At 44.4% G+C, this 27,797-nt stretch overlaps 1 protein-coding gene across 1 annotated transcript; it reads right to left on the reverse strand.

Moving 5' to 3' along the window:
• Window positions 1-1,114: 1,114 nt before the first annotated feature.
• LOC134285309 (uncharacterized) lies at window positions 1,115-26,648 on the reverse strand. The gene is made up of 2 exons (XM_062845870.1): window positions 24,961-26,648; window positions 1,115-24,897 (listed from the first exon to the last, which is right to left on the reverse strand). The coding sequence occupies exons 1-2, from the start codon at window positions 26,646-26,648 to the stop codon at window positions 23,985-23,987; spliced, it is 2,601 nt and encodes an 866-aa protein (XP_062701854.1). The 3' UTR covers window positions 1,115-23,984.
• Window positions 26,649-27,797: the final 1,149 nt, after the last annotated feature.

Below are 27,797 nucleotides of genomic sequence, written 5' to 3' on the forward strand. Positions count from 1 at the left end.
CCTGCTGGCCCCTTCCGCAGCTTGACCGCTGTGCCGGCCACCTGAACATCGCACTGTTGCCGCAGTGCCGTGACAAGCTCTCTCGCTTTGGTGATCTCGTCTAGGTCTTTGACCTTCAGTGTCGCCTCATGCGTAAGAGCCCTCACCTCCACTCCATCACCAAGGACCTCTTCTGCCAGCCTCTTGTAGGCGGCGCTCTTGTGATCCTTCTCGCGCTTAAGCTTCAAGATCATTTCGCCCGTACGAGTACGTCTGATACTGCGTTCGTCGGCTCCAAGACCCTCAAGCTTGGCGTCGCACCTCATCGCCTTCAAGACGTCCGAGTATTTCGACTGTTCAGTCTTGATGACGAGCGCGTCACCTTTCTCGCGCTTGGCACGTACCCTCCTGCGCCTTGGCTTGGCGTCCTGCTCTTCTACCGGCGGATTCTTCCTCTTCTTCTTCTTCCGCTCTACCTTTGTCCAAGGAAAGTCCTCTCCTTGGATCGCCCTGCTCTGTGGCTGCTGAGGACCCACCAATGGTCGCAACCCCTTGTTCCCATCGTTCCGGGACGGGCCAGCCTTTTCAGGCCCACCCTTCCCAGCTTTCCGGGAACCCTGGCTGGGATCCGACTTTCCGGCATTATTACCGACTTTCGGGGTTATTATACGCCTGGCCTTGCGGGCGCCGCCAGACAGCTCCTCACCTGACGGCTGCCTCGCCCGCTTCTGCGAATGCTTGCCACGTTTGTCACGAGCATTCGCTTCCACTCTCTTCGGACTACCTGCGAAGGAGAAGGCCTCCGTTTGGGTAAACTTCGGCACTTTCTCATTTGCAGGCTCCGCTGCTGCAACAGTCAGCAACGCGAGTGCCGCGTGCTCCTGCTTGGCATCGTCGATCGACGCCCTAAGCCGAAGCAAGGCCGTTTTCAGGTCCTTGCTTATGTTCGACTTAGTGGACGCAAAGTCGATGATTTTGCCAAGCTGCTGCGATATATAAACACATATAAACACTCGATATTCCTACCAGATGTTTTATCATTATCATTTTTAAAAGGACTTTTTCAACAACTGAGAGTCAATGTTTGGTCACAAGTAGCCAAATAATACTGGTGGAGAATTTGAAAACAATTATAAACATATGATATGTAAAAGTGCAACGCAGAAAAATATCGGTGTGTTGTCGAGGGCTGAAAATCTCGATAATAAAGAAAAATAATAATAATAAATATTGGTGTATTTTCAAATGTAGTTACGTTTCTCCAGATTCAAATCAACGAGCTTCGTATAAATTTGAATGCTTTCTGTGTTTTAAAAAAATATCAAATAAATAAATATGCAGCATTCATGATTAGATTTAAATGGAATTTTACGCAGAATTTTTGGAATGTTTTCAAATTAACTTCAGTAAAATTTGGAATTCCTCCGAGACGCTTCTCTGAAATATTTTCAAACACAGTTGATTGTAAACACTGTGATACGAATTTAATCAGCAAAATGTTCTAAAATTTTGCTGATAGTCATGTTTTTGCTTGGAAATTCCATGAAATGCAATTTTTCTCATCATTTCCCGAAAAAAACTATGCTCTTTTCATAATTTTGACAAAAACTAATCACGATTCACGAATGTTCATTATAGGAGTTTTCAAATATATTTTTATTTAGATTTCCAGAACCACACAAAGCCTTCAGAAATACGTGTAGCGGTCTTGTCAAGCAATTTTGCCAAAGAGTCCACATAAATTCCAATAATTCTGTAAAATTAAGTCGATGCTTTTGTTTAATAGTCACAGCATTTTTTTTATTATCCTAGACAAAACTTGAACTGTAAGCTTGAATGTCAGGGAGTTTTTATGATTCAGTTCCCTTTCTCGCCTAGTAATTCAATACTTTCGATGTTTTCCAATCATTGAAAAAATCGCCCCTCTTTTTAGTATTTTCGCCCCCCAATTTGTATTTCTAAAATTTTTGCCCCCTTGGGCGTGATTTTCGCCCCCAAGGGCGATTTGGGAATCACTGCTGTAAGTACTTTCCAGCTTCCGTCGGTAGCATTCAGTACTTAGCGCGGTGCCCCACGCCGGGCCGCCATACCTAAGTATGGACGTAGCAACACTAGCCAGAAGCTTGCGCTTACTGGCGTACACCGCTGAGCTATTGGACATCATCCGGGACAGTGCCGCAATAGCTGTGGAGGCTCTTTTACAGGCATAATCGACGTGGCTACCGAAGGTTAGCTTATCGTCGATCATCACGCCCAAGTGCTTGACAGAGCGCTTCGACAGGATAGTGCACTCTCCTACACTGATCTCCGTCTGCTGCGCCGACTGCATGTTGTTCACAACCGTCACCTCTGTCTTGTGGTGAGCCAGCTCCAGTTTACTGGACCGCATCCACGCCTCCACAACTTTGATCGAGTGGTCGGTAGTCAACTTCACCTCCTCGATCGTTTCACCGTAGACTTCGAGCGTAATATCGTCGGCAAATCCAACAATCACCACTCCCACTGGGTACTCTAACCTCAACACCTCGTCGTACATGACATTCCATAACACCGGACCCAGGATGGAACCTTGCGGGACTCCTGAGGTTATGTGAAAGCACTTCCGACCCACCTCCGTGTCGTAAACTAGTACGCGATTCTGGAAGTAGCTTCCGAGAATCTTGTACAAGTACTCCGGTATCCCCAGACGCAGGAGCGCATCGGCAATAGCAGCCCAACTGGCGCTATTAAATGCATTCCTTACATCCAGAGTCACTACCCCGCAGAAGCGAATTCCCCTCCTCTTAGGCTCGAGTGTTTCTCGGCGGTTTTTGTAACCGACAAGATAGCGTCTACGGTGGACCTCCCCTTCCGGAAGCCATACTGGTTGCTCGAGAGACCATTTACGCCCTCAGTGAACTTCAACATTCTATTGAGGATGATCTTTTCGAGCACCTTCCCCGCCGTGTCAATCAAGCATATTGGTCTATATGCCGACGGGTCTCCGGGTGGTTTCCCCGCCTTTGGCAATAGTACCAGGCTCTGCCTCTTCCAAGCTTCAGGGAAAACTCCCTCGTCCAGGCATTTCTGCATAGCAGACCTGAACATCTCGGGAGCTTCTGCAATAGCTACTTTTAAGGCCAGGTTCGGAACTCCGTCCGGACCTGGGGCCTTACCTACGCTAAGGGACTTAGCTATCCCCGCAAGTTCCACATCGGTGACCCTTTCCTCATCGCCAGCCCCAGTCCCCGGCTTTCCTACGAAAGGAGGCCAAGGACTAGGATCATGACGCGGAAAAAGTCCTCCAATGATCCCCTCCAACATCTCTGGAGATTGCTCTGTAGGAGCCATCACACCTCTCGTCTTGGCCATAACGATCCTGTAGGCGTCACCCCACGGGTTCGTATTGGCACTCTGACAGAGACCCTCAAAGCAGGCCTTTTTGCTTGCTCTTATCTCGGTCTTGAGCGCGGCTTTTGCAGCGGCGAACATCACCCGCCGTTCGTTTCGCTCTTCCTCTGATCGTGCTCGCTGCATCCGCCGCCTAGCCCTTAGGCAGGCGCGGCGCAGGTCCGCAATCGCGTCGGTCCTCCAGTAAGCCGGTGGCCTCCCATTTCTAGGGTGGACTCGCCTAGGCATGGTCGCATCACACGCACGTTAGAGCACCGCTACCAGCTCGTCGCCGTCTAAACCGAGTAAGTTTCGCTCACGGCGGAGCGCTTCCCCAAATACCTCTTCGTCGAAGTATGATGTCTTCCACCTACGAGGGCTTGGCCTTGGCCTAGTCGCCTCTTCTTCTATCCGCTGTCTGCTGTTGTTGTAGTCGATACTGTAGCGAACCGCCAGGTGGTCGCTGTGAGTGTAGCCATCATCTACTCTCCAGTTCGAACTACTTGTTAGGCCAGGACTACAAAAGGTCACGTCAATAATTGACTCCGCTCTGTTTCGACTATAGGTACTCTTGGTACCGACGTTAGCCAAGTCGACATCTAAGATGGCCAGTGTTTCTAGCAGGATCTGACCGCGCTGGTTCGTGAAACGGCTTCCCCATTCCACGGCCCAGGCATTAAAGTCACCCGCTATTACCACCGGCCTTCTCCCTGTTAGCACGGTCGTTAAGCGGTCCAGCATTTGCGTGAACCGCTCGATCGGCCACCGCGGAGGCGCATAACAGCTACAGAAGAAGACCCCGTTTACTTTGGCGACCACGAAGCCCTCGTAGGTAGTAGACACCAACTCCTGCACGGGGTATTTACCCATCGTCCATATCGCCGCCATTTTCCTGGTCCCATCCAAGGCCCAGTTGCCGTTGCCGGCGGGTACTCGGTATGGGTCCGAAATGATGGCGATATCCGTCTCCCACTCAGAAACCGCCTGACAAAGCAGTTGCTGAGCCGCATCACAGTGGTTCAGGTTCAGCTGCGTTACCTGCACTGTGATTTGTTATTCACTGCGGTTTTCTTAAAGGCCGGGCACCCTGGACCACCCATCGGATGTCTGTTTTTCGAGGTTTTCCCGGTACAGATCATGCAGATGGGCGGACTCGTGCAGCTTTGGGCCTTATGACCTTCAGCGCCGCATCGCCTACACAGTTTGCGCCTGTCGGGGCCTTTGCAGTCCCACGACTTGTGTCCCGGTTCCAGACACCTGAAGCAAACCTCAGGTGGCTCGTGGAATGTCAGGTGACATACACACCAGCCCACCTTAATACTCCCTACTTTAACGGACTTTTTAACATCCGCCACAGGTAGCTGAACCAAAGCTATCTGTGTCCCTGCTGGCCCTCTCCGTAGCTTAACGGCTGCGGCGGCCACCTGCACCTCGCACTGTTGCCGCAGTGCCGTGACGAGCTCTTCCACTTCGGTGATCTCGTCAATGTCTTTGACCTTCAGAGTCGCCTCATGTGTCAGAGCCCTCACCTGCACACCTTCACCAAGGACCTCTTCTGCCAGCCTTTTGTAGGCGGCGCCCATGTGCTCCTTCTGGCGCTTCAGCTCCAGAATCATCTCACCCGTACGAGTACGTCTAATACTGCGTACGTCGGCTCCAAGACCCTCAAGCTTGGCGTCGCTTCGCATCGTCTTCAAGACGGCCGAGTACTTGGACTGTTCCGTCTTGATGACGATAGCGTCGCCTTTCTCACGCCTGGCACCTGCCTTCCTACGCCTTGGCTTGGCGTCCTGCACTTCTACCTGCGGATTCACCTTCTTCTTCTTCTTCCGCTCTACCTTTGTCCAAGGAGGGTCTTCTCCTTGGATCGCCCTGCTCTGTGGCTGCTGAGGGCCCACCATTGGTCGCAACCCCTTGTTCCCATCATTCCGGGACGGGCCAGCCTTTTCAGGCCCACCCTTCCCAGCTTTCCGGGAACCCTGGCTGGGGTCCGACTTTCCGGCATAACCACCGGCTTTCGGGGTTATTATACGCCTGGCCTTGCGGGCGCCGCCAGACAGCTCCTCACCTGACGGCTGCCTCGCCCGCTTCTGCGAATGCTTGTCGCGTTTGTCGCGAGCATTCGCTTCCACTCTCTTCGGACTATCCGCGAAGGAGAAGGCCTCCGTTTGTGTAAACTTAGACGCTTTCTACTTTGCGGGTTCCGCCGCTGCTGCAGCCAGCAACGCAACCGCGTGCTCCTGCTTGGCATTATCGACAGACGCTCTAAGCCGAAGCAAGGCCGTTTTCAGGTCCTTGCTTATGTTTGACTTAGTTGTCGCGAAGTCGATAATTTTGCCAAGCTGCTGCTCAGCTACCTCTAATGCGGGCCGTCCTTTTTCTGCCACTTGGCTGATGGCCCTCAGCAACCATGCTCCGTCCATGACCTCCGCCGGCTGGCTTGCCGTGGAGTGGACAGGAGCTCCCACGCTTGAGCTGCGTAAGCAGCTTCCAGCACCTGACTCCTCGCTTCTCCTTGTAGGAGACCTCATCAACCCGCTTCTTGCGAAGGGGTTGACCGCACCACTAATTCCACCTATGTTGTTTTTCGAATTTTTGCTCATACTTATTCCCACGAGATTTGAAATTGAAAAAGGTACCCGGGTACCCTGCCGGCCACATAAGTGTTAATGTTTTCGTTCATTCGATTTGTCCTTAGTGTTTTACTTTTTACTATTTTCTGCAAAACTTTTGAATGAGCAATCTGTAATCTATATCTCAGTTCGTGATTGTCTGAATCATGGTTATAAAGTGGATCAATTTTTTGGGTTGCCAAAAATTGTATGTCATTGCACTTTCTTCCAAAAATGAGCTCAAAGGGTGTGTATTCATGGTCTGCACTCGGTGTAGTATTAAAGGGTGAGTCGTTAATTATTGTGCCACCATACCTTCAAGTAATTCGCAAATTGTCTACAGTCAACGAAATGAAACCAATTTTTTGCTGTAGTTTCGTATATGTATGTATTTCAACTTTTTGGTATAGGTTCAAATTTAGGATGCGTTTTAGTGAAATTCACGACATTTTCAATTAACGCCCTCCATGTGGACATGTTCAGGTTCCACTTGCAACAAATAATTAAAGCTCTCTGGTTTGTTTATGCGCATCGTGCCTGATTTTCACCCAGCTCCAAGCTTATGTTTCACTGACAACCGTTCCTGAAACCTATTGACGAACGTTAAGATGATCCGATATTGTATAATCATCAATTGTTCCAAGGCGCTATACCATGATTTTAGATTTTAGCATGTGATTGTACAACATCTTTTTTAGAACTGTGAACTAAATTTATTCTATATCGAGTGGAATCTCACTGATAACTGCTCAATTAATTTTATGTAAACAATGGACTCTAAGGAGAAACTGTACAAAATTTGGTTGATTTTGGTGAAGTAGGAAAAAAGTTACGTTAGTTTGAAAATGGCACAATAATTATCGACTCACCCTCTATATGAAAAACAGTAATGTGGTATCCATTCATCCCAATCTGATTTGGATTCATTAGAGAAAATCCGTAGGTATTCGTTTAAACACCTATGGTTTCTTTCTAATGCTCCTATCGTCTGTGGATGATATGCGGTAGAACATGTATGGTTTATATATAGTAGCTTACATATTTCGTCGAACACTCTTTTATACTCCTGTCCTTGATCGGGTTTTGTACTTTTCATGGGTCCGAAGTTTTAAATGCAATGTTGGACAACTGCTTTCGCTATTGTGTATGAAGATTTATCTGGTATCGGAACGATTATTACGAATTTAGTAAAATCACACTGCATAGTTACAGCGTAACGATTTCCATTCTCAGTAAGGACTGTTCATTAAAGAAAGTGGACACCTGTTTTTCAATAGAAAATATGTATTTTCGAACAAATTCAAAGGTTTATGTTTTATAAATGACAATCAACATACATGTGGCCGAATTCACGTGAGTTTGAACATTTGCTTCGCTTTTCGGAAGAACGCTCGGACTTTCCTCTTGATACCTCCCATTAGATTCTGCACAACTTTCTCTGTAATTTTTCGTTGTGCCGCAGACCATTTTTTTTTTTTTTTTGAAGCAATCAACAGAACTTGCTTCTCTTCCATCTTTCTTGAGATGCCGCTTAATTATTGTCCAGTATCTTTCCACAGGACGCTGTTCAGGGTAGTTTTGTGGATTTTGCCATTTTTCGACAAAATCGACATTTTTCCGTCTTGAGCATCTCTAGTGCACGCTATGTCTGAAGCAGCAGATTATAAAAGTTGAATGTACATCGGATTTTTTTCCGCAGAACATCAGTATTCAACCTATATTTTCATTTGCAGAAGGTTTAAAAATATTCTATCGGTGAAAATTTTTCCATACATTTTGTATGGGAGAGAAATTGGTTGAAAACGAGAATTTCATCCAAATTTTTTTCATACAAAATACAGCTAAAAAGATGAAAAAATCAAAATTTCCCCGATGAAATCTTTTAAAAGTTTCTGCATATGATAATATAGCATGAATTCTGATATCCTGTGGAAAGAAACCAGATGTACATTCATTTTTTATAATCTTCTAATTCAGACATAGCGTGTAGTGTAGAAGAAGCGTAATAAACGGATGACAGATCCGCCTAAAACAAAAGAGGATCCGTATGTTTTCGGTAGATGGGTAGAAGTCGTTTTTGATGCATTCCTTTTTGTTATTTTTACCGTTAATTGTTTCCGTTGTGAAATACGAAGAACTCTTTAAGCCACATGAACAATTGGCTTGCCACACCAAAAACTTTTTTCAGTTCTGATGTACCCTACATCATCTGGCACATCTGTCCCCTGCTTAGCGTTAAAAAATTGTGGTTCCGGAAGTGTATTAGTAAGCTAATTCTCGAAACGACAACTTTTTGGAACACCATTTGTGCAGAATTAATCTGCTAGTCGCAAAGCTAATACGACCTATCGCTCGAAATTTCTTACTTTTTCCGTTTTCTTTGAGTGTGTTGCCAAGGTGAACAATGTTTTTACACACTGAGAAAGAATTCACAATTTTTTGTTTAGTTTTAACTCTAAACTATTGGTAAACAGATGTCCACTTTCTTTAATGAACAGTCCTTAAGTGAAAATGGTCCAACAGTGTCTATCGACAGAACATCGAAAGGTTTGACTGGTGTTGATGTAATTACTAATTTAGATTTAATTGAAGGAAAATTTTTATTAAGCTTACATTCTACGCAAGATTTGACGTAGTTTGATATGGTTTCTTTCATATTCTACCACGTGTACATGGATTTCACTTTTCGGTATAACCGGTTAATACCTAGGTGTCCTCCTGTGGGCGAGTTATGAAACTTGTTTAGTACATTATTTACCTGTTCTTGACTTGTCAAAAGCCTAGGTTTTTCGAATAATAATATGGTCGTATTCCTTCGAATATCATTACCGATTTGTTTAAATTTTTGAATATCAATGTATTTGAATATAAGATCGTTTGTTGCGATCGCTAGCATGTATGAATTGTTTCTTTTATTTGTTATTTTTGTGGCCCCCTTTTCAATTTCCTTCATTATTGTTTGTATTGTTACTATTTTATTTATATTGTCGTTATTACTTTGGATTTTCAGCCCGAAGGCCGTTCCCTTAGTATAATTTTTATTAAAAATTACTATATCTAGTGAATTATCGATATTATGTACAAAACTTAGTTTCGGCAGAACAAAAGCTTCCTCATTACTAACTGTTTCGTACACAAAAAGTTGATCAGGCTTTTGTAACTGAACGTTAGGATGTGTAACACTGTTTTGCCTTTTATGTATGGATCGTGTTACTACATACAGGGGATAGACAAAATGATCGGGACAGGCAAAATTTTCACCTCTCAAAAACTTTTCATGTAGCTGTAACTTTTCCAAAAGTGCATCAAATATTCTAAATTTTTTACTGTAAGTTGATCATTTAGTTGTGTATTAGTGGTCCAATTTTGGAAAAGATCGGGCTATTCTGCACGAAGTTATAAAGATTCTAAGTAAAAGGTATATTCATCCGATAGCCAACTTTGAGCTGTTATATCTCCGGATTCAATAAACCGAATGAAATGAAATTTTGACCAATTATGACTTCTTACATAATGATGGAATCAAAAACTTTTGACTTAACTTAAAATTCTTAACACGAAAGAAAATTATAACGGATAGATTATTTTTCTAATAAAACACCAAATTATCCAAAACTTAAACATCGTTTCAAAACTCAAGATGCAAATTATACTTCATTTAAATTTCCTCTAAATGACTTATATATATATAAATGTGTTTTGAAGGAAAGTAACAACATAGCCGACAACAAATTGAGAAAGTAATGGGATGTACATTAAAAATAGATCAATTTACTAAAAAATCGTGAAATAAATGAAATCGCTATAACTTTTCCTCTTGTTAAAATTTTCAAGATAAGTCAAACGTCTTTTAGAGGTCATTATATAAGTCATGAATGGACAAAAATTCATTGAAATCAGTTCATTGAATTCTGAGATATAACAGTTAAAAATTGGCTATCGGATAATTTTACCTTTTTGAAGAATGTTTTTAACTTCGTGGAAAATAGCCCGATCTTTTTCAAATTTGGACCACTGATACACAACTAGTTGATGAACTTACACAGTAAAACCGCTCAGCACTAAAATGTGTAAGCCCTACTCATAAGTGCATAATTTCCAGACCACACAAAAATGTGTAACAGTTACACATTCTCAAAAAACAGCTCGTACACTCGTCTAGATGCGAAAAGTCGATTTTTTTTGTTTTCCAAGGTCACTAGTAAACCTAGCTAGATTGCTGTACAGAAATTTTTGCGAATTTAACAATATTGCGGACACAGGAGCTGATTTTGTGAATGTGCAAGGGTTACACATTTTTGGTGTAGTCTGGAAATTATGCACTTTTGTGCTGAGCGGCGTTAGCGTGTACAGTAAAAATTTGAGAATATTCGATGCACTTTTCGAAAAGTTACAGCTAGTTGAACATTTTTTGAAAAGTAAAAATTTTGCCTGTTTGTTTGAGAGATTCAGTACAAATTTGAATTCTCGAAAGAGCATCTGATACTACGTTAGACCTTCCTTTTATATATTCCACTTCGAAGTCAAATTCCTCCAAATCCAGTCGCATTCGGGTGAGTTTGGAAGAAGGTTCCTTCATTGAGAATAGGTAAACAAGAGGCCTATGGTCCGTTCTTATTTTAAACTTACGACCGTAAAGGTATGGTCGAAAATGTTGAACCGCCCAATGGATTGCGGTCAACTCCTGTTCGATTGTAGATTTGTTGGATTCGCCTTTTGTAAAAGCTTTACTGGCGAATGAAATAGGTAGTTCAACACCATCATGTAGCTGAGCAAGAACTGCTTTACAGGCTACATTTGAGGCGTCTGTAGTTAAAATAAATTCTTTTCTAAAGTCGGGAAATTTTAGGACATTTGGTGATAGTAAAGACCGTTTAAGGGAGTCAAATGCTTGTTGACAAGCATCACTCCACTGAAATGGTACGTTTTTTCTTAGAAGTACATTGAGCGGGTTTGTAATAAGAGCAAAGTTTGGTATAAAACGACGATAATAATTACAAAAAGCAACGAATCGACGAGTTTCGTCTGTATTCGTTGGTACAGGAAAATTCATAATGGCTGTATATTTATTTTTATCAGGTTGTATTCCGCTTGCGGATATATGATGCCCTAAATAGGTACCGTAAACCGGGGTCAAATTGATCAACGGGGTGAAATTGATCATTCGGGTACTACATTGTAATTCCATACTAGGAACTCTTAAGCGTCGTAATGGTCTTAAATTTTTTACGTCATCTGGTTCGTAGATGTCTAGAGATGAGTGTAGACTTTTATTTTTATAGAAAAAAGTTAGTTTTGCCTTATTTTTGAAGAAATATGCAATGTATTTCTCATTTAGCTGAAATCATTCCTACTAAACAATCGATTGCTAATAGGACTTCCCTTAAATTCTCTGTTTTAACATTTTTGTGTAGCCTTGGTTGGGAAGTTATGTAGCTAATCAGAACATGACATAGTAAGTAAAAGTTTCATTTTATGATAAAATAGTCATTTATTGTGATAGAAATCACTTATTTCAAATGAAATTGCCTACCTTTAGGCATTTAAGGGGAAATTTCAAAATTTAATTTTGCATTTAAAGTATTAAATTAACTAGTTGTAAGATTTTAAACGCGTTATTCGGTTTTAGAAGAGCAAAATTAAGCGGAGAAGGAAATTTTCCTTTCCAACCGATGCTTAATTGTATATTGATCAATTTCGCCCCAAAGTGGCATTTCCAATTGTTGGATTTTTGGAATTATTTAACTTAAAGTTTAAATTTGTTGAACAAAATTCTGTCACATGGTTTCATGGAGATCCACTGGGTACTGGTTTTACAAAAATTCTTTTGGCAATATTTGAATTGTTAATGATGTTATCCGCAAAAGTTGTTTTAAAGTGATCAATTTGACCCCGGATTACGGTAACATCTGCTTTGAAGAAATTGCACTTGTGAGGGTTAAGTTTGAGGTTGTATTTCCTCAAACGTTGAAAAACTTCTTTAAGATTGGCAATATGGTGATTCATTGAGCACCCGATGACAATGATGTCATCGATATATAGGAATGCAGTTTCGGGAGGAAGACCGCTTAATGCAATCGTCATCATTCTTTGAAAGCTATTCGGGCTTATATTCAGTCCGGATGGCAATCGGTTAAATTCATAGTGCCCTGAATTCGATGAGAAAGCTGTATATTTTTTGCTTTCTTCACTTAACGGGATTTGATGAAATCCAGATTTAAGGTCGAGCTTAGAAAAAGACTTCGCTCGTCCTAGTTGGTCTAAGATTTCATCTTTCCTTGGCAATGGAAATTTATCTGGGCTTATTTTTTTATTTAATTGGCGAAAATCCACTACTAGGCGCCAAGTTTTATCGCCCGTAGCGGACTTCTTCGGTACTAGAAGTATTGGGTTATTGTACGGGGAAACTGAGTTTTGAATTATTTTATTTTTCAGCATGTTTCGGACTTGAATTTCCATCTCATGCTTTTGTGCTTCCGGAATCCTGTAATTTGGGACTCGGATCATTTAGATGTATCGTTTGCTTGTTAAAATTATTTTCTGTCATTCGTCGTCGGTCAATGCGAAAACATCACTGAACTCTTCAAAAAGATTTTCGAGCTTGCCTTTGAGTTTTGTATCAGTTATGTTCAATTTCAATTCATTTAATAGTGCTTGCTTCCTGTGAGTATTGTTTGCTGATTTATTTATATTAAATACTTCGTAATTTGAGATTGGTACTAGTTTTGGTATAAAATCATTTGAAATCTGCACCGTTTCATCTAAAGTGTTCATGATTTTAACATAAGGGTAATTTGTGCTAATTATGCCATTAGCACAGAAAACTCCATGTTGAATTTCCTGTGCTAGGGTAACGCTATCCTCAATATTGCCGAAATGCAGTCGTTTTAATACTTCGCATCGTGGTGGAATAAAGTATTTACCTCTCAGGTGATTGGTTATAGGGATTTCGAGGGTGTTGGCTGAAGTTCTGATTGACAATATCCAGGTATTATAATCAATATTGCATTTCCAACCTGCAAGGAAATCTCTACCGAGAATTCCATCGGTAGGAATTGGGAAATTTTCGTCCACGATGTGGAAATTTTGGGCTAGATTTTGGTTATAAATTTTGATTTGCACTAAAGTGTCTCTAGAGTGGATGTTGTTCCATTCCCTATACCGATTACGTTGCATTTGTTTGTTGGACGATAAATGTGGCTTGGTTTAACTTTGTTTGCTTTTAAGACTGATATATCGGACCCACTGTCCACCATGAAGATGCACGGTGTTTCTGATGCATCAATATTAAGACATACGAAATTCGAGGCAGCTACATTTATTGCGTATGCTGCCCGAACGTTACCCCTAAAGGGTGTTGCTGTATTGATTGTACCCCTAAAGGGCGTTGTGGTTGCTGATAGTTCACGGGCGATACTAAAGGGGGTATTTGCTGCTGAGAGCTTGGCAGTTGTTGTTGATATCCTTCGTTTGCACTTTGGGCAATAAACATTCCATGATTTGATAAAGGAAATCCACGATTTGGAAATGAATTTCCACGACTTGACCAACCTCCTCTTTGATGTGGATATCGCTGATATCCTCTGCTTTGACGGAAACTTCCACGATTGTGACCAAAATTTCCATGGTTGTGCTGATGGAAATTTCCACTGTTGTGCTGTTGAAATCTGCCGCGATTATTTTGCGTTTGGTGGGCTCGAGCACGACCTCGAGCTCCATCTCTTGATGTCCAAATTATTCGAAAAATATTTTGACTTGTTTCTCCAGTAATTGGGCTGGATTATGCATTTTCTTGCAATTTCTGGATTGCGTCAATCATATTGGTAAAATTACCTGCTTTAAGAACAATTCGTGCTTCATTGTTCTTAGCGCCCCTGATGAGAGCATCTACGCCATGTTTTGTGGCCATTTTCTGTGCTGTAGCTTCAGGTATGTTGTCACCCAAATACACCGATTTTAGCTGCGCGATAATTTTGTCGACTTGTTCACAAAAGTCAGTCACGTTTGTTTAATTGCAGCGAGTTTAGCTATGAGGTTTTCTGCTGTTATTTTTAAATTTTGTTTGAAGAGTTTCGGTTCGAGGAGGTGAAGTTGACTACCGACCACTCGATCAAGGTTGTGGAGGCGTGGATGCGGTCCAGAAAACTGGAGCTGGCTCACCACAAGACAGAGGTGACGGTCGTGAACAACATGCAGTCGGCGCAGCAGACGGAGATCAGTGTAGGAGAGTGCACTATCCTGTCGAAGCGCTCTGTCAAGCACTTGGGCGTGATGATCGACGATAAGCTTACCTTCGGTAGCCACGTCGATTATGCCTGTAAAAGAGCCTCCACAGCTATTGCGGCACTGTCCCGGATGATGTCCAATAGCTCAGCGGTATACGCCAGTAAGCGCAAGCTTCTGGCTAGTGTTGCTACGTCCATACTTAGGTATGGCGGCCCGGCGTGGGGTACCGCGCTAAGTACTGAATGCTACCGACGGAAGCTGGAAAGTACTTACAGGCTTATGTGTCTGAGGGTTGCAAGCGCGTACCGTACCGTGTCACACGACGCTCTCTGTGTCATTACTGGTATGGTGCCCATCAGCATTCTTATCAGTGAGGATATGGAGTGCTTCGAAATGCGCGGCACAAGAGGCATACGCAAGACTGTCAGGATGGCCTCTATGGTCAAATGGCAGCGCGCGTGGGACAGTTCCACCAAAGGAAGGTGGACCCATAGGTTGATACCGAGGGTAGATAGTTGGATTAATAGGCGCTATGGGGAAGTTTCATTCCACCTGACACAGGTCCTTACAGGTCATGGTTGCTTCCGACAGTATCTACACCGTTTCGGGCATGCGGATTCTCCCGAATGCTCAGTGTGCAATGGTTTAGAGGAAACGGCGGAACACGTTTTGTTCGTGTGCCCGCGTTTTCGCACAATGCGTGACCGCATGCTTGCCACATGCGGGGAGGACACAACTCCGGACAACTTGGTCCAGAGAATGTGTAGGGATGAGATTAGCTGGAATGCCGTTTCAACGGCTATCACCCATATCGTCTGGGAGCTACAAAGGAGGTGGCGCGTGGACTCGGAGAATGGCTAGTCCAGATGCAGTACAAGAGGTGGTCCAGGGGTTCGAAGTCGGCTTCGTAGGTCATACCGGTGCCCTGCGGTCGAGATCGACCCTTACAGCGATTAAGTGGCCGCGGAGAGGAAGTCCCGGTAGCGGTGCTGTCGTGGCGTCAGTCTACTGGGTTGGATCTGAGCCCGCGGTTGGAAAGGGGTCCCCGGCAAGGGTCGGGGTAGGTGAGACCCTGCTGTCTGCAACCTACGGATGCATCTGATAAGGCCTGAAGGGTAGTGATACCCTTGCCTTCAGCAGGTCAGATCGGGTTGCATGTGGGCATCAGTTCTTGATGTCCGCTCAGCAGTAGGGCGCGGGCGGGGTTGACCCTGCCCGCCTTCCGAGGACAAAGGGAGTGGCGAGGACCACTCGGGAAACTGGCTAAGCGTCAGCATGCTACCGTGATGGACTCTCCAAAGCGAGTCATCGATGTTCGTTGCTGCTAGGCTCCGGCAGCTAACCTTGAGGGTGCGATATGCGCTAGCCCCTCTCTGAAGCAATACCTTCTTGGTGGTTCCGGAGAGACGTAGGGTTTGGCGACCATAGGAATGTGTTTTAGTGGGTCGAGGAGAGAGTAGTCCTGGCTTCTACCGGCATTGTAGAAGACGGCCTTAACCCCACACTACCCTAACCTTCCTGTTAGGGTGTCTGTTGAGCAGATTTATCCCCCTATGGTTTAGAAGGAAAAAAAAAAGCTGTATCATTAATATTTTGCTAATCTTATATCTATAAACATTAAAAGTAAAAACAAATCCTTTACTTATCTTACAACCATTCCACCCGTTTAGCGGAGGCGCACTCCTCGACGCTGAATTCTGGTTCAATTGCTGTTCCTTGCGGCGGAGGCGCACTCCTCTACGCTCGCTTTTAATGATGATTCACTTTTCTGCTGCTATTCGTTGCTACTGTTGCCGGCCTCAGGCAAGGGTCTCGCGTTTATTCATCATGTTAGATTCGGCTGCTTTCTTTATTATGGGCTACTGCCCCACTGTTTATCTCTTAGAGGCGAGATGGGTGCCTAAAAAAACTGACCGTTTTTCGAGTTCGACACTGTTTTTTTTTTAAACCTCACTTAGCTTATTTAAAGCCGACACACTCTTCGCAGCTATTAAAGCTTGCTTCCGTGAATGTTCCTTATACATGCGGTAAAACATGATTAGTAGTTGTAGTACTACTAGTATTAGAATCATGTTCAGTTTAGTATCGTTTTTCTGGAGTAAACTTTCGTGTACTTCTAATCTATTGAGTACTTGGACCTGTGGGTCACCTTTATTTTCCGTGTCCTTGGACTCCGTAGTGCCCATGTTGCTGATTCACTCAAACTACACTGTTCTAACGCTCCTTGTCCGTTTTATTTCACTTCAGTTAGTTCGTTAATATGGCAAATTTTGCCTTTTCCATTCCTTTAGCCCACTCGGTGATTATTTGCTGCAATAATGCCACTGTTGCGCACATCAAAATTAATGCTAGCATTATAATTAAGATCGATGTCACCGTCATGGTGCAAAATCTTCACTTCAAAATCTTCACAACTGTTTTTCACACTTTTTCACTTTGGTAGCCTGTCACTTTGGTAGCCATGTAAACTTTTGGTAGTCATCATCTTCGATAATTAAATGGCAAACGAACCTCTCGGTTTGAGGGTCAAGACAGAATTGATTTATTCAGTTCTCCAAAATTATTCTGACACTTATTTAGTTTGGAGACACTTGAAAGCACTTATGTATTGTTATGTATTTGATCACCAATCAGTGGTCGATACCGAAAAAGAGAATGTTCAGAGAGAGAGATACGGAGAAGGCTAATTGCGCCAAACCGAATTGCGCTTGACGACCACACGCTGTTTGCGTGTACAGAATGTAATATGATCCCAGCCTATTTCTTGCCGGGTCAGGCTTTAAGTCATCGAACTGCTTTATGGGCTTATATTCATACGCTGCATAAATCAGTTCGATGGCATTGTAAAACGTTTGCTATTTTCTTTGTGGGGTGCCACTAGAGTGGTCCCTTAAAATTTGGAAATGGGATTTGCTAACATGTGGGATGCACATGCTTGCCGGGAAGTGGACTGGAGCACCCACGCTTGAGCTGCGTACGCAACTCAAAGCGCCTATCTCCTCACTTCTCCTTGTCGGAGATCTCATCAACCCGCTTCTTGCGAAGGGGTTGATCCCACCACTACTTCCACCTAAATATTGGTTTTGTTTATTTGACTTCATGATTAAATCCCACGAGTAGCACGGGAAAGAATGTCCACCACGCCAGAGCCCTGCATTAACGCGGTAAGGGATAGCTTACTGTGGGGGTGCCCAGGTACCCCACAGGCTCCGTTAAAGATCGAGCATCTTTTTCACCCCCTCGATCACTCATTCCTCAGCACGGGTCGCTTGACACCTTGAATTGGGGTTAGTAGTCCTATTCTTAGCCGGCGACTACGCGGCTGACTCGCAAGCGGGGGGGTGCGTCAGGCCCCAGGACTTTCGTCCCTGCTGCCCCTGCTGCCGGCTTAGAAAAGCAATACGGACCACCTGTTCCGGGGATAAAAGTCCACTAAACAGGTAACCCCAATCCAAGGTGTCAGGCGACCCGTGGTGAGGGATGAATGGTTGAGGGGGTTTAAAAGATGCTCGATCTTTAACGGAGCCCGTAGCGTGGGTAGATCGCCATTTTGGGTTGTGTTGTGGTGAAAGATCTACCAAACCGAAATCTAGTGTCGATCTATTTTTCAATTTTGGAATATGTGTTCTGGTAATTCAAGGGATTATAGTATTTAGTCCTTACTACTGGTGTTTTGGTGACTTCCAGTTTTTGAATAAAACTAAGTTTACCAACATTACTTTGCATATGGTTAAAAACCTCACCATCTGAGGCTAAACTCAATGCAAAGGAAATCAAATTGGGTTAGGGATCCATGTATGTACTAACTCTTCGAAGACTGGAAAGTGCTAGTACGCAAGGAACATACTAGAATCCTAATTACTGTGCACATGTTCCATTATTGGAATGATATTGCTGCTAATGTTATATCCCGGTTCCTAGACTTCCTACTGGGGAGAATTTAGCAGTGAAACAAGAGTGATGCTAGGTTTCCGATGCATGGCCAATATCAGTACTCTTGTTTTGTTTTCTAAGAAAACAAAACAAAAACTGTATCAAAATCGATACTTTATTGCCCTTCAATGGCAATTGAGTAATGCGACATGCACAACACTAAGGATACGGGTAATGTCACAATAGATCTAAAAACTGGTCGCAGTGACAAACCCGAATAGGAATAAAAAAAACACTCATTTCCGCACATACAAATACAAAATCCCTTCAACACAACCAATTAACAAATCAAACACTTACAGACCTACAAGAAATATTACGATTAATTGCCACTTTTGAACGAGATAAGGGTGAAACGTTGCGTCGTTCTTCAAAATGCGGTTTCCGTTCAGCTACACTGTTTCACAGATGCCTCCGAGAAGGCCTGTCAACGTAGAATGTGAAGCATACTTTTGGACGGATTCCACTTGTGTGCTCCGGTGGATACATGCGCCTCCGATGACCTGGGTTACGTTTTATCGGCTGTTCGAGTCCGTATGAAGTTGATCATCAATATTAACTTCTTTTCTCGATCAGCCTAGATAGCTGTGTAGTGTCGGTAGCGATTGTCTCAATTGGCTAAGAATAACACTACGGACCGCCTGTTCCGGTGGTAAGAATCCACCAACAGGTGACCCCTAATTCATGGTGTGATGCGGCTTTTTGCTTACCGTGCCTAGGAATGAATGGCTAGGGGGGTCTTATAAAAACCTAACCGCTAACGGAGCCTGTGGAGTACCTGGGCGCCCTCCACAGTATATAGCCCTTACTGCGCTAACCGGAGCAATGGTGCAGTGGACCTTGTGTTTCTCCGAGACAATCAGCTGCCCTTCTTTAGTCTCACTTGAGGCTAAATAAGGGCGGGATTATGAAGATGTTGTTAATTAGTGTGGCGAAGCTAGTTTTCGGACCTTCTGGATAGCAACTCGTTTTTGTGTTGTGAGTAGCTCGAAGCTGTAATTACGTGTATTTGTTAGAGGTGACAGTATTTTATGGAACATTTTGGCTTACAATTTGTCTCCACTAGTGATTCAATTCACTACAGATGAACGTTTGGCTAATTAAGCAATTATCGTAATAAATCTATAATAAATCGCGGATTAATAAACAAATTCATTTTTAATTAAATCGATAATCCTACCAAAATTATACAAGATGTAATTTACTTTTAATGCACATATGGTTTGATTCAGTTCATACCTATTGTTATCTACCCAACATATACATACGTTTGAAAATCTATCTCTGACAGTATCAGGTAGCGATCATAAACTGCGTTGATTGGATCATTTGAGATGTACGAGGGGTATTGTGGGTAGAATCTTTCCGGAACATCCTCCCCCGCATGACGACTGAAGTTCCGCTTCTGCGTCATCAAGCCGGCCAACGTCCAACACAGCAAGTTTTGTTACAGGACGTTGCAAAACACCTCCTTTAGTCTGCACATCGGCTTTCCTGACGGTGCCGTCCAGACCTGCATAAGTTCGGAGAATACGTCCTCTGGCCCAACTATTTCGAATGCTTTCGTCCACAATCACTACCAAATCTCCAACTTTGATTCCCGGGACATCTTGAAACCATTTAGATCTTCTTGTAATCGTTGGAAGATACTCCAACAACCAGCGTTTCCAAAAGTGATCCAAAACCTTCTGTATCGTAGACCAACTATCCTTCCAATCTACAGCGTCGCAAACCGAATCCTTGACTGGCTGTTTAACCCCTCGTGAATTCATCTTCAGGAAGTGATTTGGAGTTAACATTCTTCCGAATCAATAGCAAGTGGCACGAACGTAAGAGGCCGAGAGTTGATCATGCTTTCGGCCTCTGCTAGCATGGTCGAGAAGGATTCCTCGTCGAGTTTCCGCGTTGTAGGTACGCTACCGAGTGCTACCTTGACCGAGCGCACCATCCGTTCCCAGCAGCCCCCCATGTGGGGAGCTGCTGGAGGATTGATTCGCCACTGTGTGTGGGTATCCGTAAACGTACTGCTAAGTTCATCGTTCAGCCTTCTTATTTCCTCAGCCAGTTCTCTCCCAGCTCCAACGAAATTTGTTCCATTGTCCTTGAAAATTTCCAATGGTGCACCTCTCCGGGCGACGAATCTACGAATGGCCTTTTTTTTTATGCGACTTCTAAATGAATGGCTCTAATCGTTAAACACGTAAAAAGAGCCACCCAGCGTTTCACAGAAGCTCTTCCTATTTTCACCAGCTATGGCACCAAATAGTCTATTCCTACATAGGAAAATGGACGAACAAACGGAGTAAGCCTTTCCGGTGGAAGTGGCGCCATTTGCGGCGCTTTTGGTAGTGCCTTGTAGACTCGACACCAACTGCAATTTTACTTGACGAAGCTCAATTGCCCTCTCAACTTCGAAATGTGAAACTTTTGTCTAATCTCATTTATGACCTTTTCATCATTAGCATGTTTGTAGTTTCGATGGTACCAGTCAGCGACGAGACGGGTGATATAGCTATCCTTTGGAAGGATGATTGGATATCGGGTATCATAGGGCAAAAACTCGGCTGCACATAGCCGGCTGTTCATACGAATAACCCCATGCTCATCTATCATTGGTAACAGTTTGTACAACAAACTATTCTTTTCGACACACTTTTGTTGTGTTCGGGGAACTTCCATGCTTGATTTCAAAACTTTTACCTCGTCAGGATATGCTTCTTGTTGCGCCGATCTCCACAATGTCCGTTCCGCTTCTAACAATTCTTCTTTCGACAGACTCACTGTAGAGTATTGAGTAGTAATCTTTCGTTGTGGTCGTATGCGGTTGATGAACCGTAGCACATAAGCTACACATCGAAAAAGCCGCTCCCATTTCGAAAAACGTTCAACAAGCACGAGTGTCATGCAACCACAGAGTGTTTGCCTACAAATGCTGGTCTCACTTCTTCATCCGTTTCGGTAATTCGAAACTCCTGATCTCCTGGCCAAAACTCTTCGGACTCATATAGAAACTGCGGAGCGCGATACCAGCGGCTGTCAGAGGAGAACGAAGGCCCTTTCCCCCATTTAGTTGCCTTATCGGCAACGTTCGATTTCGTCGAAATCCACCTCCATTCCTCTGGTTTAGACAGGCTGAGGATTTCGTTGACTCGTAACGCTACAAATTGTCTATACCGTCGAAGATCCGATGTAATCCACGCATGAACGGTGGATGAGTCGCACCAAAAATAGGTTCGACGTATCTTCAACGAATGTCCTTTTTCGATCGTTTTCCTTAAACGTGCTCCTAGAACCGCTGCGAGAAGTTCTGCTTGTGGTGTTGATAGAGGCTGAAGCGGAACCACCTTCGTTTTGGAGGACACCAATGCGCAACAGACATTTCCCCGATCGACGATTCTAAAATATGCAACCGCAGCGTAGGCTTCCGCACTAGCGTCCACGAACATGTGCAACTGAAGCGTATCAAGACTGCATGATTCATAGCCGGGAAAATAGCAGCGCGGTACTTCAATCTCATCCATTTCCCGCAGGTGAATGAGCCATTGCTGCCGACGAGTAAAAAGGCTAGTTGGAATTTCTTCGTCCCAGCCTATCTTGAGTCTCCATACTTCCTGAATCATTATCTTTCCATGAACTACGAATGTTGAAACGAGTTCCAGAGGATCATAAATGCTCATGACGATTCTGAGCAATTGTCGTTTCGTTGGAACAACGTCGCCATCCAAGATGCCTTTCAAATCCTCACGGAAATTCAAAGCGAATGAAAAGTTGTCTTCTATTGGTCGCCAAATCATCCCCAGCAGTCGTTCACCGTTGCTTTCTTGATCCGGAGTAAAATGCTTCACCACTGCAGGATGTACTTCTCCTATTGCCCTCATGACTGCTTCTTTGTTGGATATCCAGTTCCGGATAACAAAGCCAGCTTTACCATGAATTTCCATGACTTGTGAGGTGAGTTCCGTAGCCTCTTCCACGGTGTCGACACTATCCAAATAATCGTCCACATAGTGCCGCCGTACTATCGCGAGGACCGCTCGAGGAAATTGCTGTTCGTATTCCATAGCATTTACATTTTTTACGTATTGTGCCTGCGTGGGCGAACACGATGCTCCAAATATCGCCACATCCATGACCATCGTGTCCAATGGAAGATCCGTAGAGTTTCTCCAGAGGTACAGCAAAGCACTGGTCTTCCTCTCGCACCAGAAGTTGATGAAACATCTCTTTTACATCCGCGGAAATGTTAGAACACTTGACTATCACGCCGAGGACCTCGGATCGAATCCCACTCCCAACATACTCACAAAATGTGGGTTCTTCCTTCGGAAGGGAAGTAAAACGTGGGTCCCGAGATGAACTAGCCTAGGGTTAAACATCTCGTTAATACAGACAAAAAAAAAAAAAAATCCGCGGAAATGGCCACCTCACGTTCACGGTACGTATACAAGACGTGTAACAGGGGTGTTAACAAATCGGGGCCTTTCATCAGCATTGTGTTGAGCGATATACCATCGACTGTGGCAGCAGCATCCCACACGAGCCGTACTTTGTTGGGTTTCTTGGGGTTTAGAACAACCCCTAAAGGGAGAAACCAGGTTCTTCTCGGATCAAACCGTTGTAGCTCTTCAGCCGTGGCTTTATGGGAATACCCTTTCTCCTGATATTCCGCCATCTGTTTCCGAACATTGTTATACAAGTCAGGGTTATTGCGCAATCTCCGTTCCAGACACTCCATTCGCTTAATCGCCATCCGATTACTGTCCGGAAACTCGAAGTGATCGTATTTCCACAAGAGAGCCGTTTTGAAACGACCGCTGAGTGTTCGAACCGTTGACTCATTGAGAATCGACAATGCTCGTTGCTCGTCCGATCCTTTTATCTCTGGTACAACTGCTACACCCAAGCTTTCCAATTCGAAGAAGTTACGAACGTAATTGTGCAAATCTTGATCTTCTTGTTTGGTGCAGATGTACATCTGCAAACGCGGGTAGTTGATATCTGGTCCACGTCGACTTCCGTAGACAACCCAACCTAAACGAGTCTTCGTGGCAATCGGCTCATGTTTACGTCCTTCTCGTAGTTTTAGACAAGCCAGCAAATGTACGTTGTTGTGGCCAATAAGGATACCGGGAACAGCTGCATCGAAATCCCGGACCGGAAGGTTCTTCAGATGCTGGAACTCCTTTGCCAAATCAGCGATCTTCATCGTTTGCTCAGGCAGTTCAAGGTTACGCACTGTGTAGACTTCCGATGCAAGGTACCGCCTATCTTTCCCTTCGCCGGAAATTTCTAACGAAACCATCCGAGAATTGGAATAGTTTTTCTTGATTCCACCAGTCCAGTGGACACAGAGAGATTCAGCGACACCGTCCATTCCGAGTGTATCAGCTATTCTGTCTTCTATCAGTGAAACCGACGATCCGTCATCAAGGAAGGCGTAGGTGTCCATTTTTCCCTTCCTTCCGTAAAGAGTCACAGGAACAATACGGAAGAGATTGAAGGACGACGGCTGCCGATGGAGGGATATCGTTGCATTCTTTCCAGCATCAATTTTGGTTGGCACCGATGAGTTTTTATCATGGAGAAGACGATGATGTCGCCTTGGGCACCCATCTATTCCACATACTTGACCCTTGCAAGGCCAACGTGTGTGGGACGTTAGACACCGACCGCAAAGTCTATTCTCCTTTACCACCTTCCAACGATCGTCAATAGAAATCCTCTTGAACAGTCCGCAATCTTCCACCAGATGACCCCTATTCATGCACGACGGACATGTCTGTGGTTTCTCCGAGCTCTAGGGTCCTTCCTGCTGTGTAACGAAAGTGGCGCGACCTTCTTCGACAACTTCATGATGTCTTCCTGTCATTCCCGGTTTGGTGTGTGTGTGTTGATGTACGCCCGATCCTTACCCTTGGAGCGGTCATCCTTGGCCACCTTAGACGCTACTCCATTCCAGGATACCACGCAGCTTGTCGCAGACACAACATTCGCCATGTATTCCCCAAACGCACTCAGATCGACCACCGCGAGTTGACTCTGATGAAGGGCCCAATTGAACTTCACTGCTGTTGGTAACTTTTCGACCAGCTCATTGAGGAGAACTGGATTCGAAAGATGGTTTTCCAATCCTATGGCCTTCAAATGCCCGCATAAGTTTTGCACAACGAGACCGAAACTTACTAGCGTGTCCAACCGTTCACTCTTCGGTGCCGGCGTGTTACGTACTTTGGCGATCAAACTCTGGACGATTTGCTCTGGTCTACCGTACAGGAGTTGTAACGTTGAAACCACTTGCGGCACCTTTGTGGGATGGAGCAAGAAACTACTTACCGCTTCTTTGGCACTTCCCTTCAGACACCTTTGAAGACGAAGCAAGATTTCGGAGTCTGAGTAGCCACAAGCGTGTGTCGAATGGTTATAACTACTTATAAATAGGGGCCAATCAATCGGATCACCCGCAAATATAGGTAATTCACGATTAACCACTTGTCGGGCCGCTAATTGTTGGGGAGTAGGAGTCAATTGGGGAGGAATAGCGACGTTGTTGACTACAGGCGGAGTCGAGACTGGGAGGTAGGGGTTCAATACTGGATTTTGTATCTGACTAGGCCTAACAGAATCTTGACTAGCAAACGCCCTACTTTCTACATCAATATCTGAGCGCCCTCCCACGGGAGTGTTGATTCCAGGTTCGTCGAAGCTCCGGTGTTGTAATCGGACATCATGTGAATGCGGTTGAGTACCGCCTAGCAAAGCATCACTTACCGGGTTTCCACTGGAATTAATCGAGATGTTACCACATGCAGGAAGCGATTTGTGTTGATAACCACTAATGTACCAGATGTCTTCATGCCGAGGAGGCTCTGCACGGTCACGGTATTCGGCTGCCTTTGACATTACGGCGGCGGAATGAACCAGTGGTGGTCGTAGAGTTGTAACTCGGTCGTCCTCCCGTTGATACTCCTTCGTTCGTCTATACTGGTTGTATTCTTGCTCCAATCTCCGTAGGCGTTCCAGTTCCTCATCACGCTCCTTCAGAACCTTCTGCTGTTGCCGGACAAAATTTTCCTTCTCCTGCTTTTGATGTTGCAACTGTTGTTCCATTTTGACCAATTCACGTTGTTTGTGCAGAACCAATTGCTCCTGTTCTTGTTCTCGCGTTTTCATCTGCTGTTCCAGTTCTCGGTTCTTGAGGAACCCGTCTTCTTTCTGCATCTCGAGCCGGTTAAGCTGATCGATCAAATCCAGCTCCCGCTGCCTCCGTACATCATTTTCTTTTACACGCTCCTTTTCGTATTCGTTGTTGATAGTTCGAGAACTCCATTGTTCGAAGGGTGGACGAGTCTGCAACTTCGGAATCGTGCCCGTTTTGGATTTCGTCACAACCGGATTGTTCAGCAGATCGTCAAGGGGGCCTACCACATCAACGAACGACAGCACCGGTGAAATCCTGGGACGATTTGTCCCGCCAACAGCTCCAATCACGCTTTCTGAATCCTCGTCGGCTGTCTCCCCGATCGCAATACTTCCGGTGGTACGTGGAGTCGCAATCAGTTCGCGGCTCTTGTCATTCAGGCGTAATGGAACTGGTAATGGTGGTGGTGGTGGTATTAGACCAATGCCAGCATTACAAGACGGAGCTTTTAATGGGGTTGATGAAGCGTGACCTTCGTTGGTAACGATGACATTCGGGTCGAAGTCCTTTTCGTTGACGACTACGGTGGTTATTGGTACCTGTTCGCCAGCGCCTTCGCTAACTCTGGCGACGTCGTCCACCCAGTCCTGAACTCGGTTTTGGTGGCTTCCCTGGTGACTATGCTGACTACGACGACTGCTACCCGAATTCGATGTTCCGTCTTGCTCATCTTGCTGCCGCAGCAAATCAAACCTTTTGGCTAAATATTGCTTCTCGTGTTCGAACTTGTCCTTCCTGGCCTTTTCCTGCAGTGCAAACTCCTCATCGTGCATCCGTTCCATCAGTTTCCTTTCTTCATCAAGGCGTTCTAGTTCCCGGGCAATCCTCGCCCGTCGCATACTAGACGTAGTAGTGCGACTTGTTCTAGAACTAGCTGGGGGTATACACAGTTTACACGCAAAGGCTTCTCTCCGAACCGTCGATTGCTTCACGTTGGCGCAAGAGAAGTGATACCAACGGGCACAGCCTCGGCATTGGACCATATATAATTCGAAATTGTTCGGTTTGTCGCAACCGCCGCACTCAAATTTATCACCTCCATAGACATCAATGATCGACGGTTCAAACGAATTGGACGAGTGATTTTCCTCCAGAGACTCCATCTCAACTTGGAGGTTGGGATTTGCACTCTCCTTCGCCGCGCGGGTTTTCGATCGTGTCTGCCTGATCATCGACTGTCTTGGTGGGATGGACATTGTGTAAATTCTTCGAGTTATCTGTGGCGAAGCCAGTTTTCGGACCTTCTGGATAGCAACTCGTTTTTGTGTTGTGAGTAGCTCGAAGCTGTAATTACGTGTATTTGTTAGAGGTGACAGTATTTTATGGAACATTTTGGCTTACTATTTGTCTCCACTAGTGATTCAATTCACCACAGATGAACGTTTGGCTAATTAAGCAATTATCGTAATAAATCTGTAATAAATCGCGGATTAATAAACAAATTCATTTTTAATTAAATTGATAAGCCTACCAAAGTTATATAAGATGTAATTCACTTTTAATGCACATATGGTTTGATTCAGTTTATACCTATTGTTATCTACCTAACATATAGGTTTGACAATCTATCTCTGACAGTATCAGGTAGCGATCATAAACTGCGTTGATTGGATCATTTGAGATGTACGAGGGGTATTGTGGGTAGAATCTTTCCGGAACAATTAGTTTAAATTTTCACCTATATGGTTTCGCATTATGCGATTTACACAGTGTATTCTGTGTATCCTCGCCATTGGCGTTTTCCAATCGATACCGATTTGGTTTTATTGTTGCTGTTCTTTGTTGTGCTGTTGTTGCGAAGAGTTTAATCTTACCTAGTTTGGGTAGTGGCTACGGTTAAGATAGCTCAGATCAATCTTCAGCATAAAAGAACAGCAACGATCAATATTTGCAGATTTATGCAAAATGGTACAGCCCAAGTGGCCTTGGTACAAGAACCTTACTTTCGTAAGGGAAATTTCTATCTAGGAAACCTTGTGAACCCGGTGTTTACTACTTTCAGTAAACATGAAATGGCAAACTCGCGTGTCATGCCTCGAGCCTGTATGCTTGTCAACAACGCAATAGTTGCTACACTCATCTCTGAACTAACCACCAGAGATGTATGTGCTATCACAATTGATGTATCTGTTGGAAACCTCAACAGGAAATACGTCTATTGTTCTGTGTATTTACCGCATGATGAACCATCCCCTAAGGATGCTTTCAAACAAGTCATCGCATAATGCACTTCAAAAGGCCTTCCGCTAATTGTTGGCAGTGATGCTAATGCTCACCATATCATCTGGGGCAGCTCAGACATTAACTTGAGAGGCTCCAGTTTGATGGAGTACTTAAGTAGTACAGATCTTGCATTACTTAATATAGGCAACCGCCCAACCTTCATGGTATCTGCTAGAAGGGAGGTGTTAGATATAACGCTTTGCTCTAGCAGAATTAGTCACGATTGGCATGTGTCAGATGAAGAATCTTTATCTGAC

This window comes from Aedes albopictus, chromosome 1 (genome assembly GCF_035046485.1).
Source record: "Aedes albopictus strain Foshan chromosome 1, AalbF5, whole genome shotgun sequence".
Classification (NCBI taxonomy): Eukaryota; Metazoa; Arthropoda; class Insecta; order Diptera; family Culicidae; genus Aedes; species Aedes albopictus.